A 19,724-nucleotide genomic window follows, 5' to 3' on the forward strand; every position below is an offset into this window, starting at 1 on the left:
CTGTCCGTTCGGTCGCCCCCGTTTGAGTTGCTCTTCTATGGCGATGGCGGCGGCCCGGGCAGCCAGAGCGCGCCTCGGCAGAGCGGGCACGCCCGGATCCACCGGACGGCGTCACACGCGGGGTGGAAGAAGCGCCCGCACCACATGCATAAAGCGCCTTGGCGTACTCCGACAGGCAGAACACGCAGCAGCGCTGCCTCGCCCGCCTCCAGCGTCGCCTCGCGGAGCGCGCGCTGAGGCGGCGACGGCGACGGCGACGATGATCACCGCCACGGCGCTTACCTCAGCCACCTCGAGATTGAGCGCCACGGTGGAGCTTATGTCTTTCTTCCTGGACTGATCGATCGAACGAACGGCAGGGCACGACAGTAACATCTTCTTTGCTCCAGCTTAAGGCCTATTTTGGTTCTAGGATAGGATAATCATAGAAATAGGAATTTTGTAGGAAATGAGATGGTATGTATCTTAAATTCTATGAATAGGAATAGGAAACAAGATGTCATTTGGTTGACACCAAAAAAAAATTTCCATTAAATCTAGGCTTATTTTTATTTTCCTATAAAATGTGAAGGATAAAAACCAATTCTATGTAGGAATAGGAATCTATTTCTATGAACCAAAGGGCTCTAAAGAAAAAAATCCTAAAAATCCTATCCTCTAGAACTCCTATGAAATTCCTCCAAACCAAAGAAGGCCTAAAATCTGTTCTTTCCCGTCTCACTTAACTCGGCTAGTGCTCTGGTGGGCAAATTTCCTTCTTGCAGCGGCCAACTCGTAAAAGCTGGAGCAAAGTTGTATTGGTAATTATGCAACTTTATTTACAATAGAAGTTTGTGGCTAGCATTTGCTTACGATCAAAATCTGTCTGCGAAACAAGAAATGACTTCGCAGCAACATTAAAATCATAAACTTAGTATGGTTAGTAATAAACTGAAAAGACCTCAACGAAGGTCATGTCAACCTAAGGCCAACCAGCATGGAACAGCCACAAAAAATAAAGAAAGGGTGCCAGACTAAAGGATTAAGATTAAGATCCAAATGCCAGCACGGCACATAATCCAGATAACACAATCTATAACTCAAGCGACATAACCAAAACTCAAAGGAACAGGCCCGTTGGGCAGGGTGCCAGACTTCAACAAAAACGCACGTTGCAATACTACACTGGGGTGGACAAGAACGCTCTTCACTCGTCGTCCTCCTCGTCATCATCGGCGGCACCGGCAGAGTTGTTGAGGGCGTTGAGCCTTTCGACGAGGCTGGCCTTCCTCTGCTCATAGGTCAGCTTCTTGGGGTTGTACCTGCATCAGAAAGACGATGTTCAGAAAGCAGCTCACAATGAAGTCGAGAGTAAATGTACTCAAGACAGTATGATAAAGAGCTTGCCGACTATACCTCTTGTGAGTCTTGGGAGGCGCCTTGGTTGACTTGGCCATGGTGGGATCAGCACGGATGGCGGCATGAACCTTCTTGTAAACTGCTTCCATGTCATCAGCGGAGATTCCCCTCTTGATGTACTCACTGAAGTGAGTTTGGAATTTCTCTGGTTCCTCATCTGCTAGCGACTGAAATAAGAGAGGCAAAAGTTCAGTAAGAGATGAAAGAGGAACTAGGGTCTTTTCACTGCTCTAGATACAACAGCATGAACAAGGGTCAAGTAATACAGAATCAAGAGAGCAATGGCTGCCAACTCACCCTCATGTAGTCAGCAACATGCCCTCCAAAGATGTACTTGCGGTGAATCTCAGCATCCAGAGACTTCTCGTCCTTTTTGAAACCAGCAAATCTCTTATCACTGTGGGGAATGTCAAGGCCACCATCCAAAGCTCCCTGCAGGACCAAAAATAATTACACCAGCAGCAAAAAAGCTCTAAAGGGATACAACCAGTGAATTCGAAAAACAAAATAAGTTCTGAAGTGCAGCAGAATAAGGAGCAACATATCACATCCAATGCAAATAAAAGATGAGAACAAACAGCAATAACAATGATTTTTCCCTAGGTCAAATAACATAAATAGTTGCTATAGAAATTTGACACAGTAGAGCAGAACAGCTATAAACAAGTTACAGAGCAATCATGCAATTAAACTCCCAAGATCAAAGGAGCTAAAGTAGAACGGACAATCATGATTTGCCAATAGTTTCATGTCAAAGGCTTGTGACAATGAGTGCCTGTCTGCAATTATAAAATTGTACAGTAATAACATAGCATACCTTAAGGGCACCAAACACACGGTTTCCAGTGGTGGTCCTGATAAGACCAACATCCAAGAGCGCACGGAAAGGCCTCCTCTCATCAGAAGGCTCAACAGAGAAGTCCTCACCAGTGGCCTGAGCACAGACATATAATAGTTGTGTTCATCAGAAGCAGCAAATCAGGATATTAGACTGAAAATAATGTTGAAGCCAGATTATACCTCAACATTGCCTTCATACTCCTCATCAAGATCACGGTTCTTAAGCACACGACGAGCCAAAAGCAGACCAGTGCAGTAAGCTACACCATGCGTTCAGAAAATTAGATTAGAAAAGAGGCATGCATAAGATCACAGCATGCATTTGCGCATTCATTCAGTAGCTAAAATCAACCTGCAGCATAGTTGGTGAGGCCAACTTCAAGACCATAGCGAGGCAACTCATGGGAGTAGGCAGCGGCCATCACAATATCACCAGCAATGGTAGCATAAACAATTTGTGCAGTGACATCCTTGTTGGTCTAAAGTACTATTGTTAAGCGATACAAAATATCTCCATGGTAATAATAAGCAGAAGCATATAGATGATTCACAAGTGCACAAATTATAATGAAGAAACTTTGAAGGATACAAATCGCACAACAAAACGGTACTTAGGAGTGTTGTACTTGTTCTTGTCCTGGTTTGTGAGCCTCAGCCTGGCCCTGTAGTCAGTCTTGCCCTCTGAGAAAACAAGGGGAAAAGGAAAATCACACAATCAGAATCGCTGTTAGATGACAAGTAGCAGATTCATGGAGCGGCAGGTGTTGAAGACTTACGGCGCCTTCTCTTGAACTTGACTTGGAAACGCTTGGAGTACGCCCTTGTCTTCTGGTTCTTGATGTACACCTACAAGACATATCAAACAGAAGCACATGAGTACACCTAGGTTTGGAACATCAGTGCTACCCAGGAAATCCTAGTAATCACTCACGCGGCACAAACAAAACATTGAAGACAAGATTTTAAGTGGTTCATAGTTCCATTAAATGACGAGAAACCTCATGGAGCATCCCAAGTTAGGAATAATCACAACTGGTAATTCCTAAATGAACCCCGAGTCTACTGTGCGAGCAGAAACAAAACCACACCAACAGTCATCCCTCGTCAATCCACCACAATGATGAATCTGGTCTAAGAAATGGGAACTTCTTCTCGCATCAGTTGTTAAACGATTAGCGCAGGCAATACTACTACGGCATGATTCGCGAGCAACAAATTCTTATGAAGCAGCAGAAATCCAGATCTAGCAGATTCTACGAGCTGCGAGGACGATTACTCCGCGACACAGAGCAAGCACACCGCAGATCTGACTAGGAGGTGCTAAACCCTAAAGCCCCGGGTCACAAGCTATGAAACAAATCGAAAACCTAGGCGACGGCCACCGCGGCGGAGGCGCACGGAAGCCAGACGCTGCGGGCGGACCGAAGCAGCAGCCATGGAGGAAAAGGAGAGCAGAGGAGGTCGGACGTACCATCTCGCCTGCGAGGAGGGAGCTCCTGCGGAAGGAGGCGGCGGCGGCGGCGGGGGCGGGCGGGCGAGCGAAAGGGCTAGGGATGGGAGCAGCGTGGTGGCACTTATATATACGAGGGGGCGGGCCTGGCTGCTTGCAGGGCCGCGCTGCGAGTCGCCCCCGAATGGGTGGGCCTCTTTCGGTCTGCCTCTAAGGCCCATGAGCTGCGTTTCGGTTTCTTTTTCCGTGGGCTCACTGGAGAGGAGAGCATAACGCCCGCTGTTGCTGTCGCAGTTGCAGAGGGAGAGAGCAGTTGCTCGTTCCTTCGCTCGTCTCCCGTTCCGTGTCCCTCCGGCGGATCACCGTTGGCGATGGCGACGGCGATCCCGTCCCTGCTCGCGGCGCTGCTGGCCGGCTGCGTCATCCTCGCGGTGCCGACGACGGCGACGGACCACGTCGTCGGGGGCTCGCTCTGGTCCATCCCCACAAGCAGCGACTACTACCGCAACTGGGCGGGCAACACGACGATCTTCGTCGGCGACAACCTCGGTGAGCCACCCATCACCGTTCCTCTCAAGCGCGAGCGCTACAGAGCACGAGTGCAGTTGGTGTCTGTTCTCTGACGAGAATGCGTGCGTGCGTGCAGTGTTCAGGTTCGACGCGGGGATGTACGACGTGGTGGAGGTGGGGGGCTGGGAGTACAAGGCCTGCTCGTGGGTGGACCAATACTCGGACACCTTGAAGAGCAGCCCCGCCGTGTTCCACCTCGACTTCGCCGGCGTCAAATACTACGTCTGCACCATCGGCAACTACTGCTCCCTCGGCGTCAAGATCTGGGTCTCGGTCCAGCAGGCCTAGCACAGCACGGTGCCTCTCGCCCTGCAATCTCTGCAGTAATAAACTCCTTTCAACTGCTACTCCTGTTTTCTTCTACGTAGTATGTTATTCCAATATAATGGAATTGTGCTTAGGTCGACAATAATGGAAATGGATCATAATGTGCATGGTGATGATCATGATGCCAGCCTGATTAAAAACCTGATCAAAAACCACAAACATGCTTTGCAAAATTGTCCACGGTTCTGCTTAGACAACGTATTCAGACAGCGTTCGTTAGTTTTCACAAACAGATTGCTTTTATACGAGTATCACACTACATTAAGAGTAGCCACGTAGCATTTTTCAAAAGACATGGATGGATACAGCCCCGGCGCCAAACGGGCAAAAATCAGCTTCATCGATAACACCACCAAAACCCCAGAGAGCAGGCAGGCATCTTGATCTAGGGTCCCCAAAAAGCTTGCCCAACCCTAGCTTACTGTTGTGCGCACTGCACTCTTTGGGCACCGCCTCCAGGCATCTCGTCGTCCTCGTCGTACGCCTCCTGAGCAGCAGCATGGGCTTTCCTGCGCATCTCCTCCTCCATGTTGACATCATGCATCGTCGTCTCCTCGCATTCGTCAAGCTCCATGTCGGTCAGCTTGGATGCAGGCTTTGGTGGAAGCACAGCCTCGAGAGCCTTGCACTGATCCGGTGCCAGCGAGTCGGGGAATTCCACTGTGAAATGAATGTAGAGCTTGCCCTTCATGAACGGCCTCTGGTACATCGGCATTCCCTCGTCGCTGATTGCCTTGAATGAATCTGCTCAGATTTTGAAACCAAAGATTATCATCAACTACATTTTTTGCATGAACATACACATTGGTCGCTGAGATCTATGAGGCCATACCAGGCTTGACAATTTCACCAGGGTTTGATTTAATGAGCAGCTGCCTGTTGTCCAGATGGGTCAGGACGAGTTGGAACCCACAAAGAGCTTCAGTGAGAGATATGGTATGCTCATAGAAGAGATCATCACCCTTTCGCTTGAACTTCGGGTGTTCCTTCTGCTGGACGACAAATACAATGTCTCCAGTAACAGTGTCAGGCTGAAAACAAAACACACTGTTAGTTTGTGGACATCAAAGCAAAGCTACACAATAAAGAGTAATAAAGAATATCATAGACTGAACAAGCGTACCGCCTCATCAGCTTCACCAGGGAAGGTGATCTTCTGGTTGTGTTGCATCCCCTTCTCAACGTGAACCTCCAGAACTTTCTTCTCCTGAAGAACCTTCTCACCCTTGCAGCCTGGGCAGCGATCCTTGTCATTAATACTCTCCCCGGTGCCCTTGCAATCATTGCAGGCCTGCTGCATCTGCTGTATCATGGAAGGCCCCAGCTGACGAATAGTCACTTTCATGCCTGAACCCTGGCAACCTGGGCACCTCATGGAAGCACCAGACTTGGAGCCCTTGCTGAAATAAACAAGGAACTATGTTCAAGACCAGCACTACAGAAAACACATGGTCAACTGGGAAGGAACAAACTAGACTTACCCCTTGCACTTGGAGCAGAGGACGCTGCGGGAAAGAGAGAGCTTCTTCGAAGTACCATTGTAAAGATCTTCTAGAGAAGCTTTAAGTGGATGGACAACATCCTCTCCCCTCCTTTGCCTTCTGCCCCTGCTGCTGCCACCACCACCACCTGTGCACAAAATATACATATGCAATTTATTTATTACATCAAGACGGCATGCACTATATAACAGAGTTTGATGGTCAAACAGAAAAATAGGTTGCCTTCAAACAATACCTCCAAAAGAGGGCCCGAAAAATGATGAGAAGATGTCAAATGGATCAACTCCACCACCTCCTCCTCCACCCATTCCCTCCTTGAGAGCATCTTCGCCATACTGATCATAGATCTCACGCTTCTCAGGGTCACTCAAAACCTCATAGGCTTGTGCCAGCTCCTTGAACTGAAATAAAATTTAAACAACACATACATTTGAAATAAGCCTTCCATTCTGCAGATCATGGTAAATCAGCAGATAATATTGGCATGAGAGCAAAAACAACAGTACAGAAAAACGACAATGGTATATTTGCGCAAACTAGATACATTTGAACCCTTCCCAGGCAGAATCCCATCACACCAATAACTTTTTTCACAGTTTAAAGAGTAAATTTTGTTAAATTTACATCAAAGCAAGAAATATCATATTACACAACATAAGCAAGACAAAAAAGCAAATTCTGTACCACTCCACCACAGCAAAGTAGCAGAATAAAGAGATTACAGTTGTCAAGCAGATCAATCACCCAATATATCACAGATAAGCAAGAAGCATAATAAATAAACAGACATCATACAGATCTAAGAACTGTCCAACAGATAAATTACCCTGATAGATCACAGCATTTAACTAATAGAACATTGTCCTAACAAACTGGCCACTTTTAGTAAGGGAATCTGCATCAGAGCAAAAATGGGGGTGCTGTAGAAAACCATAAGTTCCACATAGATGTCATATGATAAGCTTCATAAAAGTCCAAAAACAGATAAGGCGAATGATCCTTCGTATGAAATACAGACTGGACGGATATCATTTTTCTGTCAACAGCATGGGATTTGACACTTCCATACACAATTATCAGCAGGGACATCGTGCATGACCAATGGAATGTATAACCACCCCATGTGATAAGCTAGCTAAAAGATGGGCTTCCATGATATGGGAATGTTGCATGTCCCACATGCTGCCCTATTGATGGACTCCTATATAACAAGTAACAACTGGGAACAGTCACTGTCGAGGGGTGGTGGAATTGTGGTGCGTGAGGTGACATTCTCATGTATTACTCGTGGCGACTTCAGAGCAAGAAGCATCAGATGTCTTCCCATGACACTAACAAAACGGTTGTCCGCCTTATAACGAACTAGAAAAGACGACCAGAAATATGCATTATCCACAGATGAATCACCAAATGAGTACTATCCAACCAGGAGCATTTTTTAAGCTACTAAGTCTTAATTAACAATGAAGATGCAAAATAACTGCCCTGCAAAAAGATGCAAACAACTGTACTTCTGTTCCCCGAATCTAGCCAAATTTACGCCGAGGGAAACTTTACTATACGTATCAGTAGCCAGCACTCCAGAAAGCAATAGCCGTCACCCAAAGATCGCGATCATGACCACTTCACATCAAACCACAACAAACAGGGCAAGCACTCCTTGACTAGCCACAGCAAATCCTCTTCTTTTCCTTCTGCGAATCGCCACTGCAAATCCTCGAAGACGCAACGGGAGCTACAAACCCCAGCAGAAGCAGATCGTCATCAACCCAAACAAAATTCGCAGCTCGGCCACATCACAGATTGCCCCTACGCGAATTGACTCCCTGCACCGAACGAACTTCCCGCGCCCGATCTATCTAGTTCTACCTTGCCATAGCAGATCAGATCACACCAGATCGCGCCCGAACGGACCGAAAAAGTAGCAGCTAAGACGCGATGATCGCAGGGGAGGAGGGGGGGATCGGACCTTCTCGGGGTCTCCGCCCTTGTCGGGGTGGTTCTTGATGGCGGCCTTGCGGTAGGCCTTCTTGAGGTCGTCCTGGGCGGCGTTCTTGGGCACCCCGAGCACCTCGTAGTACTTGGTGTTGTCGCTCTTCTTGGGGGCGCGGCCGAACATCTTGGCCGGCGGGGTGGTGGGTGGGATGGGTAGGCCCTCCTCGCGCGCCGCCGCCGGTCGCCTCTCTCCCGCGGGCGTGGGAGCGGAGACGTGGAGGCGGTCAAAGTCGGGCGGCCGGGCGGAGCGAGTGAGAGAGAGAGAGGGTTTGGCCCCGCTGGATACGCCAGGGCTAATGTAGAGAAGGGAGTGCGTGAGCTGGCTGCGGAGGCGTATTCTGTGTCGCGGGCCGCGGCGCGGACCGGAATTGTTTACTGCTCTCGAGGGGAGCCCGGGCCCTGGATTGTTGGACCTGGTTCGGTCGCCTGCCAGAGATTCCAGCCCAAATGAGCCATCGTATATGGGCCGGAACTCCTCTTTGATGATCGGTCAGTGTCGTCCGTCCAGAGCCCTGACGGTTTATCATCGGGGCCCACCCGCCTGGTGGCTGCTCTGCAGCTGTGCCCCCGCCGGCTGATTCAGGCAGGAGGCCAGCTGGCTAGGAACAGTTCCAAAAGACAAAAGCCAACGGAAAGGGGTTTTTTTTTCGGAGAAGAAAGGTTTTTCTTTAACATAGCAGACGTATATACTCACCACCATGAATACATACATGTACATCCTGCCCCTATGAGCACTTTCAAAAGACCCATGCAAAAAAAACACCTTCTGAACCGGTACAGTGTCAATCTATGACTTGAACTTTGGTGGGCTTGGGATGTAACTGTCCTCTTAACTATCCAAGTATAGATTGGTTCGCTGAAAGACTCATTTTTTATGCACGTGCTTCCATCTTCTTGAACTCAACTCAGAGAAACTTCCCTTGGCTAAAGAAAATACAACAGGAAGTAGTTAGATATTTTGCGTGTTTGGTAAAAAAAACATCTTCATGAACTAGATTAGTGTGCCCTTGGTACGTGTGCGAATGTGTGCAAACAGGGTTTGTGGACATGCCCATGAAAACTTTATTTGTCTGTGCACCATTTGATCATGTCTTGGTCGAGGGATCTCTCACCACGTCAATTCCTGGCCTCGAGGGCCAGGCTAAGGACCACTAGGTTGGTTCCATCCTTGGCCACATTAGACGGCCAGTGGCGGATTACGCGAAGAATTCAGAAGACTTGACTTACAAGACAAGCGAGACCAAGTCATGGAGGACTCTACCTCCACCTACGTAACCAATTAGGATCTGTAACCTTAGGAACCCCAGTGTGTTTCTTTTAGAATAAACCCCAGTGTGTTATATAAGCCCGGAGTCGGGCTCATAGATAGACACATTAGAAACTCTCAATACTTGTATGTATTTTGTACACATCCCAACGCAATATATGTTGGGGAACGTAGTAATTTTAAAAAAATTCTACGCACACGCAAGATCATGGTGATGCATGATAACAAGAGGGGAGAGTTTCATCTACGTACCCTCGTAGACTGTAATCGGAAGCGTTATGACAACGCGGTTGATGTAGTCGTACGTCTTCACGATCGACCGATCTAGTACCGAAAGTACGGCACCTCCGTGATCTGCACACGTTCAGCTCGGTGATGTCCCACGAACTCACGATCCAGCGAAGTTTCGAGGGAGAGCTTCGTCAGCACGACGACGTGATGACGGTGTTGATGATGCTACCGGAACAGGGTTGCGCCTAAGTACCGCTACGATATAACCGAGGTGGATTATGGTGGAGGGAGGCACCGCACACGGCTAAGAGATCAATGATCAACTTGTGTGTCTATGGGGTGCCCCCTGACCACGTATATAAAGGATGGAGGGAGGAGGAGGCCGACCCTCATAGGGCGCGCCCAAAGTGTGGAGTCCTACTAGGACTCCCTAGTCCTAGTAGGATTCCAACTCCCACATGGAATAGGAAAAAGGGAAGGGAGAAGGAGAAGGAAGGAAGGGGGACGCCCCCTTTCTCTAGTCCAATTCGGACCAGTCCATGGGGAAGGGGCGCGACCACCCTTGAGGCCTTTCTCTCCTTTCCTTTATGGCCCATAAAGGCCCAATACGAATTCCCGTAACTCTCTGGTACTCCGAAAAATACCCGAATCACTTGGAACCTTTCCGATGTCCGAATATAGCCTTCCAATATATTGATCTTTATGTTTTGACCATTTCGAGACTCCTCGTCATGTCCCCGGTCTCATTCGGGACTACGAACAAAATTTCGTCATCAAATCAACCTGGGTGCTCATATTGGTTCCTACATATTCTATGAATATCTTTATCGGTCAAACCGCATAACAACATACGTTGTTCCATTTGTCATCGGTATGTTACTTGCCCGAGATTCGATCGTCGGTATCTCAATACTTGGTTCAATCTCGTTACCGGCAAGTCTCTTTACTCGTTTCGTAATGCATCACCCCGCAACTAACTCATTAGTCACAATGCTTGCAAGGCTTATAGTGATGTGCATTATCGAGAGGGCCCAGAGATACCTCTCCGATACACGGAGTGTCAAATCCTAATATCGATCTATGCCAACTCAACAAACACCATTGGAGACACCTATAGAGCATCTTTATAATCACCCAGTTACGTTGTGACGTTTGATAGCACACAGGGTGTTCCTCCGGTATTCGGGAGTTGCATAATCTCATAGTCTGAGGAATATGTATAATTCATGAAGAAAGCAGTAGCGATGAAACTGTAACGATCATAATGCTAAGCTAATGAATGGGTCTTGTCCATCACATCATTCTCCTAATGATGCGATCTCGTTCATAAAATGACAACACATGTCTATGGTTAGGAAACATAACCATTTTTGATAAACGAGCTAGTCAAGTAGAGGCATACTAGGGACCCTTTATTTTGTCTATGTATTCACACATGTACTAAGTTTCCGGTTAATACAATTCTATCATGAATAATAAACATTTATCATGAAATAAGGAAATAAATAATAACTTTATTATTGCCTCTAGGGCATATTTCCTTCAGTCTCCCACTTGCACTAGAGTCAATAATCTAGTTCACATCGCCATGTGATTTAACACCAATAGTTCACATCACCATGTGATTAACACCCATAGTTCACATCGCCATGTGACCAACACTCAAAGGATTTACTAGAGTCAGTAATCTTAGTTCACATCGCCATGTGATTAACACCCAAAGAGTACTAAGGTGTGATCATGTTTTGCTTGTGAGAGAAGTTTAGTCAACGGGTCTGCCAAATTCAGATTCGTATTTATTTTGCAAATTTCTATGTCTACAATGCTCTGCATGGAGCTACTTTAGCTAATTTCTCCCACTTTCAATATGTATCCGGATTGTGACTTAGAGTCATCTAGATCGGTGTCAAAGCTTGCATCGATGTAACTTTTTACGACGAACTCTTTATCACCTCCATAACCGAGAAATATCTCCTTAGTCCTCTAAGGATAATTTTGACCGTTGTCCAGTGATCTACTCCTAGATCAAAAATTGTACTCCCTTGCCAAACTCAGGGCAGGGTATATGTAACGCCCCGAGACCGTTGCGCCAGGTGTCTTCCAGTTATTCGCTGTTGTGGCCTTGTCATTTGCTTGCGTGTTGCATTTCATCATGTCATCATGTGCATTGCATCATCATGTTTTCAAAACCTGCATCCGTCCGGGTTCCCCCAATTCCGTCCGTTGTCCGTTCTGAGCCCAACTACACTTGCACGCGCCCGCGGCATGTCCGAAATAGTATTTTATAAGTGGCAGGTAAGTGTTCTCGGAATGAGATGAGAGTTGACGTGTGGTCTTATTTTAGTGTAGCTAGACCGCCTGTCAAGTTTCATCGTATTTGGAGTTCGTTTGATAGCCCAACCGTTAAACTATAGCGGCAATATAGCCGGTCAAATGTCGGATGTTTTCGGTCTCCGAAAATAATTGCCGGGCTGCACTCCTCCCCTCTCATCTCAGTCCAACCCATTTTTCACAACCCACCTGCAGCCCACCTAGTCCATCCTCCTTCCCCTCTTTGCTTCCGGAGTTGTCCGACGCGACCGCATGGTCCGAAACCCTCTCTGCACAGTGCATCGAACCCCTCACGTGCGCGTCCGAAATTGTCCCGAACCCGACCCGGACTGTCGCCACCGTTGTGTCCGGATCATCCCCAAACGTCTACAAAACATCATCGTTTTCTTATTTGGGCTCCCTAACTATTTTATCCGCGATCGTCCGATTGCGAACGTAGGGACGAGGTAGCCCCTAACCTAGTCTGTGAGGTATATATATACTCCACTCCTAGTCTATTTGGACAAACCCTAAAAATTAGGACCCTTGTCCCATCCCACCGCCGCCAGCATCTCCCACCTCGGGATCCTCCCCGATCCAAAATATCCCCCTCGTTTCTTCATCGGACCAGCCAACAAAAATCCATCCTTCCCTCGAACCCTTCGCTCTACTGAGTCGGAGCGCTCTGCCTTGCGCGCACGATCCAAGGGAGGAGATCTTCCTCTGCCATCCATCGCCCAAAGGAGCAAGGCCCTCGTGCCCGTTTTCCATTGCCTTCACCATCCCGCGAGCAGCAGCAACAGGACCATGGTCTTCGTCCTCGCCTCTTCCTCCTCTGCTCGAGACGCGCCCCGAGCATCTCCACCCTCGCTGCCTCAGTTGAGTGTCGCCCTGGTTCCCATTCTCTCCTTCCTCCGGTCCCCTCATCTCAACTCCCTCTCGCCTCTCTCTACAGGAATCCTCCAGGACGCCGCCGCCATGGATGGGTGAGCCCCGCACCGAGCCGCAAGCCCCTACACCCCTTCCGCCGGAGAACGCCGCCCTGCCCCGGATCCACCCGTCCCTGGCCTCGCCGCATGACGCCATGCCTTCGCCTTGCCGGTTACCAAAGATCGCGCCGCCCCTGTTTTCCCTTAAACCCCTCTGGATCGAGGAGAAAGGACGATGACAGGCGTGCAGGCCGCGTGGGCCGCATCCAGCGCCAAGATTCGGCCTGCTTCCCCTCCGAACCGGGCCTCAGCCCAGGGTGAGCGCCCCGGCAGCCTGCAGATTCGGCCCGTTATGTTTTTTTCAGTTCAGGAGATTTTCTGTAATTTTCCAGAGACGACCATTTTGCAGAAAGGTCCCTAAACTTCATGCATATAATAACTTAATAACCGTGCATCGGTTTAAAATGATTTATATATGAAACTTGTTTAGAATTTTGTCTAGATTCATAATATCCAACTTTCATGCATGTTTGAGATGTTTAAAATGATGTTTGCTTTAATTTGCTCCTATGCCATGTTAAAATGATTTAAATCATAACTAAATAACCGTAGCTCGGTTTCTAATAAACTTTATATGTAAATGGGGTAGAAAAATGCCTAGTTTAACATGGTGCACTCATCTTGCATGTTTAACAACTATAAAATTTGGTTTAGGACAGAACAGTACCATAACCAAAATATGCACATGAGGATTTTTTCGGAATTGTTGTTTGTTGCTTCCGGCCTCATTTAAACTTGACTAGATAGGTAGTTTTACTTTGCTTCACCCTTTTGTCATGCTAACAACATTTAATATTATTGGGTACATAAACAAGATCGAACTAAATAATTGTTGTGGTGTTTCGTCATTATGCAACGGAGTTGCATAATGGAGCTCCACTTAATTTTTAGGATTGTTTGTGCACTTTGCCATGCCATGCCTCATTAAACCGGACATGCATCATACTTGTTTGCGCATCATGCCATGTTTATGCGGTGGTTGTTTACTATGTTGTGTGCTTCTTCCGAGTGTTGCTTCTTCGGGTTGGTTCTGATAATGTCGCGTTTGTGAGGACCCGTTCGACTACGTCCGTTTGTCTTCTTCATGGACTCGTTCTTCTTCCTTGCGGGATTTCAGGCAAGATGACCATACCCTCGAAATCACTTCTATCTTTGCTTGCTAGTTGCTCGCTCTTTTGCTATGCCTATGCTGCGATACCTACCACTTGCTTATCATGCCTCCTATATTGTTGAACCAAGCCTCTAACCCACCTTGTCCTAGCAAACCGTTGATTGGCTATGTTACCGCTTTGCTCAACCCCTCTTATAGCGTTGTTAGTTGCAGGTGAAGATGAAGTTTGTACCTTGTTGGTACATGGAGATGTTGTTCCTTGTTGGAACATGTTTACTTGTTGGGATATCACAATATCTCTTATTTAATTAATGCATCTATATACTTGGTAAAGGGTGGAAGGCTCGGCCTTATGCCTGGTGTTTTGTTCCACTCTTGCCGCCCTAGTTTCTGTCATATCGGTGTTATGTTCCCGGATTTTGCGTTCCTTACGCGGTTGGGTAATAATGGGAGCCCCTTGATAGTTCGCCTTGAGTAAAACTCCTCCAGTAATGCCCAACCTTGGTTTTACCATTTGCCACCTAGCCTTTTCTTTCCCTTGGGTTTTGCAGACTCAAGGGTCATCTTTATTTTAACCCCCCCGGGCCAGTGCTCCTCTGAGTGTTGGTCCAACCTGTCAGCTGCCGGTGGCCACCAGGGGCAACTCTGGGCTGGCCTACCCATACCTAAGACAATCTGAGTGTGCCCTGAGAAAGAGATATGTGCAGCTCCTATCAGGATTTGTCGGCACATTCGGGCGGTGTTGCTAGTTTAGTTTTACCTTGTCGAAATGTCTTGTAACCGGGATTCCGAGTCTGATCGGGTCTTCCCGCTAGAAGGAATATCCTTCGTTGACCGTGAGAGCTTGTCATGGGCTAAGTTGGGACACCCCTGCAGGGATTTGAACTTTCGAAAGCCGTGCCCACGGTTATGGGCAGATGGGAATTTGTTAATGTCCGGTTGTAGAAAACCTGAAGTTGACCTTAATTAAAATGCATCAACCGCGTGTGTTACCGTGATGGTCTCTTTCCGTCGGAGTCTGGGAAGTGAACACGGTGTTGGAGTTATGCTTGACGTAGGTTATTCTAGGATCACTTCTTGATCATAGTTTCATGACCGTGCATTTCCTTCTCTTCTCGCTCTCATTTGTGTATGTTAGCCACCATATATGATAGTCGCTTGCTGCAGCTCCACCTCATACTTTTTACCCTTCCCATAAGCTTAAATAGTCTTGATCGTGCGGGTGTGAGATTGCTGAGTCTCCGTGACTCACAGATACTTCCAAAACCAGTTTGCAGGTGCCGATGAGTCCGTGCAGTTGACGCAACTAATCTCAAGGAGGAGCTCGATGAAGATCTTGTCCTTTGTGTTGTTTCGTTCTAGTTGATCAGTAGTGGAGCCTAGTTGGGGTCGATCGGGGACCTTGTCGCATTTGGGGGTTCTTCTTTTATTTTGGTTCCGTAGTCGGACCTTGATTGTATTTGGATGTTGTAATGCTTTATTCATGTATTGTGTGAAGTGGCGATTGTAAGCCAACTATGTATCTCGTTCCCTTATGTATTACATGGGTTGTGTGAAGATTACCTCACTTGCGACATTGCTTTCAATGCAGTTATGCCTCTAAGTCGTGCTTCAACACGTGGGAGATATAGCCGCATCGAGGGCGTTACAAGTTGGTATCAGAGCCTTCCCCGACCTTAGGAGCCCCCACTGCTTGATCGTTTTTAGCAGCCGCTGTTGAGTCTAGAAAAATGTTTTGAGTCATTTAGGAATTATATATCGGAGAGTTTAGGAATTCTTTTTACTCCCCAGTCCCTTCATCGCTCTGGTAAGGCATCCTGACGTAGAGTTTTGACTCTTATCTTCTCAAATTTCACTAAAATAATTAGGATCACACGGGTATCTTGGAATCGTTTCGATGGATTTGTGACGAGAACATTGTTCTTGGTGCCTCCTGTCATTTAGGGGTTGTGGCAGTGTCCCGGGGAGTTGAGATCCGAGGTGTTGTCGTCACAATTTTATTGTTGCAGTTCTGGAATACCTGATTTTAGTTCGCTGACATCGAAAATCTTTTTTAATGCAGTTGTTGGTGAGATAACCTCGACGCCACCCAGTACTGGGGCGGGAGTTCGGGAGTATCACCATAACTCGTATAACGGATGCTTTTCGAAGGTTGAGGTAGACGACTTCCGAAGGTTTCTTGGTTATGTGTTGAAGGATGGATACAGCTGGATGTAGGATTTGCTAGTTTGGGTGAGATATTATGCTTCCCCTGTATCCCCAACACCTGATTGCATAACCAGGAAAAATTCGGGAGTTTATAAGTGGGAATTCAAGTAGCTCTTAGGATATCTTTCCGACAGATGTATGATATGAAATTGGGGTTCGACGTCTAGTGGTCCGCCTATCCACGATTGGTTTTACAGTGGTCTCGTTGTGTCTTAAAGAGTCCTTGGCTATGCCGACTCAGGGACGCTTCATATGTCATGTGCACTGCCTTGTACATGATGGTGTTGTACGATCGAGCCCGTGTAGGCCCCACCACGGAAACTTCGGACGAAATCTCTATCATATGTTTGTTCCGGCTTATTTTGCAAGCCAATCCTTTTGTTTTGTTTTGAGTTGTCGTATTCGAGTTGCTTCGAAGTCAAATGTTGATTCCATACCTTCCCTAAGCGGTGGTCTCATACTCCGATGTGAACACTAATCCTTCATGATAATCGAGGTTGCCATGTCAATCCTTTTTCAACCGGCGTGTTTTCTCTTCAAGTGGATCCGATCATTTCAACATCCGCAAGATCAATTCTAAGTTTCTCAACGGTGTTCGTTGCATCCATTCCAAATTGTCTTTGTTTTCCCGCCCTCCCTCCCTTTGTTTTTCTTCTAGGACTCAGATTTCTTATTCAAGTATCCTTTTTATTGATGGGAAGTCTCTCCATTCTTTTCCGTCAATGTTCTTATCCGGTGATTCTCATGAAGATTCTAATGGAGCTTCAAGTTTGTAATTCTTCATTCTTTTCATCTCCGGTGGTTTCAAATCAAGCTTTCAGTGTTGATCTCATATCCCTTTTTCCTCGTTTCAAGTGCCTTCTCATACCGGTGCACCTCATAATGATTCATTTCTCGCTATTCAATTATTCCGGAGTGCTGAAGATATCTCGAAGATTCGTGTTTCCACTCTGCTTTCGTTCAAGCTCTTTTCGAGGTTGTTATCTCTTTAAAGCCATTTAATTCTTACTGGTGCAATTTATCCTTCAAGCAATCGTTCAACGGTGTTTCTTTTGAGTGGGCCCTAACCCACAGGTCTTTTTCCAGGATCTTACCTGACCCTTCTTATTTTCCCGGAGCTATCCAAATTTCTTTTCGAAGTTTGACGTAAGAATGAATTATCATCAGTCTTATGTTTTATACCCAAGACCTGTCGAATTGTTTTCATCATTGGTTCAACTTTCTATTCTTCTTTATTCCAGAGTGTCTCAATAATTCACGGTGGTGTTCTCATCGTCTTTCTCATCATTTGAAGACCGAAGAAGAGATTTTCTCTCAATCTTGTTCCATTCTCTTCAAGATTTTTGATTCTAGCTTGTTCCCATCCTCTCATAATTATTTTTTGATTGTGAGAATTCTTTTCACCCATCCGGAGCAATTCAGGAGTCTTTTCAGTTTGATTCTCCGGAGCCCATCATTTAAGAAGATTTATTCATTCTCAGCTTTCAGTTCTCATTCTCTAAATCTTACCGGTGCATCATTCAAGTATTCTCTTATCAGCTCGTGATCTCTTTGTTCTCTTGTATCTAAACTCTCTCATGTATTTTCGTTCATTTTAATTCTTACGGTGGTTCGTTCAAGATTTCTCTTCCTTGTTTATCATATCAATTCATTCGTTGTTCCAAATCCCACTGGCGGTTCCAACAAGTCCTTATCAAGTTATCGATATCTCTCTTAATCTTTTCTACGAGAATAAGTAGTATGTCAAATCCGTTGCTTGTCATCAATTTAATTGGTGAAGGATAAGCATAATGTAATTCTTATTCTTGTTTCATCCAAGTGATTAATTCCTTATTCCGGAGGCTCTCCAAATTCTTGGTTTCAATAGCTCATCTTTCTTTTCCGGAGTTCCAAGCTCTCGCAATTATATCATCTCGGAGATACATCTAAAGCATTACAAGGTTTCACCTTGTGTTTTTTCGACCTCTCTTTCTTTTCGTTTGATCATTCTTTTATTACCGGAGTTCTTCATGGAGGCTCTATATGATGGTTCATCAAGGATTTATTTCCGTCTAGAAGTTTTTCATTGAGTTTCTTTTCTAAGGAGCTCAAGCTTTCTTCATCTTGCAATCCGGAGTGCATTTCTTTCTACCATATCATTGGAGGTGGTTTTACATCATTCTTGATATTTGAGTTCATGTTTCATGATTCACAGGTTGTTAAGAATGAGGTATTTTAAATCCATCAATCTCTTCTTTGGAATTACCTTGGGTTATATTTCACCTAAAGCTTTCCTTTAAGGATTGTCGCTCTTATGGTGATAATATATGATCCAAGTTCTTCATCTATCCTCCCCGTGAAATAACTTTCTCGTCTCCTTGTTCTTACAAATCCAATTCTTTTTCCCGTGAGTGGCAGGTAGTCACATCATAATTTGAGATGTATTCCATAAGACCATATCAAGCTTATACTTTTCGTTGTTGGCTTTTCCAACAACTCCGTTCGACCCTTCCCCTAAAGATGCTTTATCAAGCTCTTCTGTAGCAGAAGTTGGCATTGTCTTCTACATTCTTTTGTCTCAATTATCCTTATTCTATTCTTTCTCCTGGAGGTTTATTGATGTTGCTCTTTTCACTCCTCATCTCGTTTTGGCAAGATCATGTTCAATTTTCTCCATTTATAGTCGAAGTGCCTTCCAAATTTATATCATTCTTATACCTTCCCTATCTTGTTTTAACCAGAGTATTGTGCCCCTTTGCTCAAGTTCTCCTCGCCTTATCAAGCTTTGCATCTCTTTTCAACCGGAGTGCTGTCCAAATTTGTTCTTCCTTATTACTCTTCCTACCAGAGTGCTTTCAACCTTGTTCTTCCTCGTTCCTCTTTACTACCGGAGTGTTTTCAACTACGTTCATCTCCGTTGCTTTCTTTCAGTCTTATGCTCAAACCTTTCAAGGTTCGTGGTTTCACTCGTTTGTCAATGAAGCAACTTAGTTTTACCTCTTCTCTTTCTCTTCCGTTGTCCCTCCGGTGCCATTCTAGATCTTGGGACGAGATCCTCTCGTAGTGGTGGAGTGTTGTAACACCCCGAGACCATTGCGCCAGGTGTCTTCCAGTTATTCGCTGTTGTGGCCTTGTCATTTGCTTGCGTGTTGCATTTCATCATGTCATCATGTGCATTGCATCATCATGTTTTCAAAACCTGCATCCGTCCGGGTTCCCCCAATTCCGTCTGTTGTCCGTTCTGAGCCCAACCACACTTGCACGCGCCCGCGGCATGTCCGAAATAGTATTTTATAAGTGGTCGGTAAGTGTTCTCGGAATGAGATGAAAGTTGACGTGTGGTCTTATTTTAGTGTAGCTAGACCGCCTATCAAGTTTCATTGTATTCGGAGTTCGTTTGATAGCCCAACCGTTAAACTATAGCAGTAATATAGCCGGTCAAACGTCGGATGTTTTCGGTCTCCGGAAACAGTTGCCGGGCTGCACTCCTCCCCTCTCATCTCAGTCCAACCCATTTTTCACAACCCACCTACAGCCCACCTAGTCC

General features: G+C 46.2%; 3 protein-coding genes across 3 annotated transcripts; 1 reads left to right on the forward strand and 2 right to left on the reverse strand.

Annotated features, from left to right (window-relative positions):
* Positions 1 to 995: 995 nt before the first annotated feature.
* LOC123104893 (60S ribosomal protein L5-1) lies at positions 996 to 3,884 on the reverse strand. The gene is made up of 9 exons (XM_044526830.1): positions 3,710 to 3,884; positions 3,015 to 3,084; positions 2,828 to 2,919; positions 2,591 to 2,717; positions 2,419 to 2,498; positions 2,216 to 2,332; positions 1,696 to 1,830; positions 1,396 to 1,565; positions 996 to 1,301 (listed from the first exon to the last, which is right to left on the reverse strand). The coding sequence occupies exons 1-9, from the start codon at positions 3,710 to 3,712 to the stop codon at positions 1,187 to 1,189; spliced, it is 909 nt and encodes a 302-aa protein (XP_044382765.1). The 5' UTR covers positions 3,713 to 3,884; the 3' UTR covers positions 996 to 1,186.
* A 54-nt stretch (positions 3,885 to 3,938) lies between these two features.
* Positions 3,939 to 4,671, forward strand: LOC123104894 (cucumber peeling cupredoxin-like). Its single transcript, XM_044526831.1, has 2 exons — positions 3,939 to 4,237; positions 4,335 to 4,671. The coding sequence occupies exons 1-2, from the start codon at positions 4,060 to 4,062 to the stop codon at positions 4,544 to 4,546; spliced, it is 390 nt and encodes a 129-aa protein (XP_044382766.1). The 5' UTR covers positions 3,939 to 4,059; the 3' UTR covers positions 4,547 to 4,671.
* Positions 4,672 to 4,801: 130 nt separating this feature from the next.
* On the reverse strand, positions 4,802 to 8,361 carry LOC123104892 (dnaJ protein homolog 2). The gene is made up of 6 exons (XM_044526829.1): positions 8,057 to 8,361; positions 6,323 to 6,488; positions 6,067 to 6,214; positions 5,709 to 5,985; positions 5,418 to 5,616; positions 4,802 to 5,329 (listed from the first exon to the last, which is right to left on the reverse strand). The coding sequence occupies exons 1-6, from the start codon at positions 8,204 to 8,206 to the stop codon at positions 5,004 to 5,006; spliced, it is 1,266 nt and encodes a 421-aa protein (XP_044382764.1). The 5' UTR covers positions 8,207 to 8,361; the 3' UTR covers positions 4,802 to 5,003.
* Positions 8,362 to 19,724: the final 11,363 nt, after the last annotated feature.

This window comes from Triticum aestivum, chromosome 5A, assembly GCF_018294505.1.
Source record: "Triticum aestivum cultivar Chinese Spring chromosome 5A, IWGSC CS RefSeq v2.1, whole genome shotgun sequence".
Taxonomy (NCBI): domain Eukaryota; kingdom Viridiplantae; phylum Streptophyta; class Magnoliopsida; order Poales; family Poaceae; genus Triticum; species Triticum aestivum.

What these genes read in the sequence shown, in the direction of transcription:
- LOC123104893 (XM_044526830.1), bottom strand. An exon ending in ACCGTTTTGTTGTGCGATTT is followed by an intron (nt 2,718 to 2,827) that starts GTATCCTTCAAA and finishes ATAGTACTTTAG; the next exon opens with ACCAACAAGGATGTCACTGC. An exon ending in GTGTGTTTGGTGCCCTTAAG is followed by an intron (nt 1,831 to 2,215) that starts GTATGCTATGTT and finishes TTGGTCCTGCAG; the next exon opens with GGAGCTTTGGATGGTGGCCT.
- LOC123104894 (XM_044526831.1), top strand. Translation starts at nt 4,060, where the DNA reads ATGGCGACGGCGATCCCGTCCCTGCTCGCGGCGCTGCTGGCCGGCTGC. An exon ending in CTTCGTCGGCGACAACCTCG is followed by an intron (nt 4,238 to 4,334) that starts GTGAGCCACCCA and finishes GCGTGCGTGCAG; the next exon opens with TGTTCAGGTTCGACGCGGGG.
- LOC123104892 (XM_044526829.1), bottom strand. Translation starts at nt 8,206, where the DNA reads ATGTTCGGCCGCGCCCCCAAGAAGAGCGACAACACCAAGTACTACGAG. An exon ending in TTTCGGGCCCTCTTTTGGAG is followed by an intron (nt 6,215 to 6,322) that starts GTATTGTTTGAA and finishes TTTTGTGCACAG; the next exon opens with GTGGTGGTGGTGGCAGCAGC. An exon ending in CTGGTGAAGCTGATGAGGCG is followed by an intron (nt 5,617 to 5,708) that starts GTACGCTTGTTC and finishes TTTTGTTTTCAG; the next exon opens with CCTGACACTGTTACTGGAGA.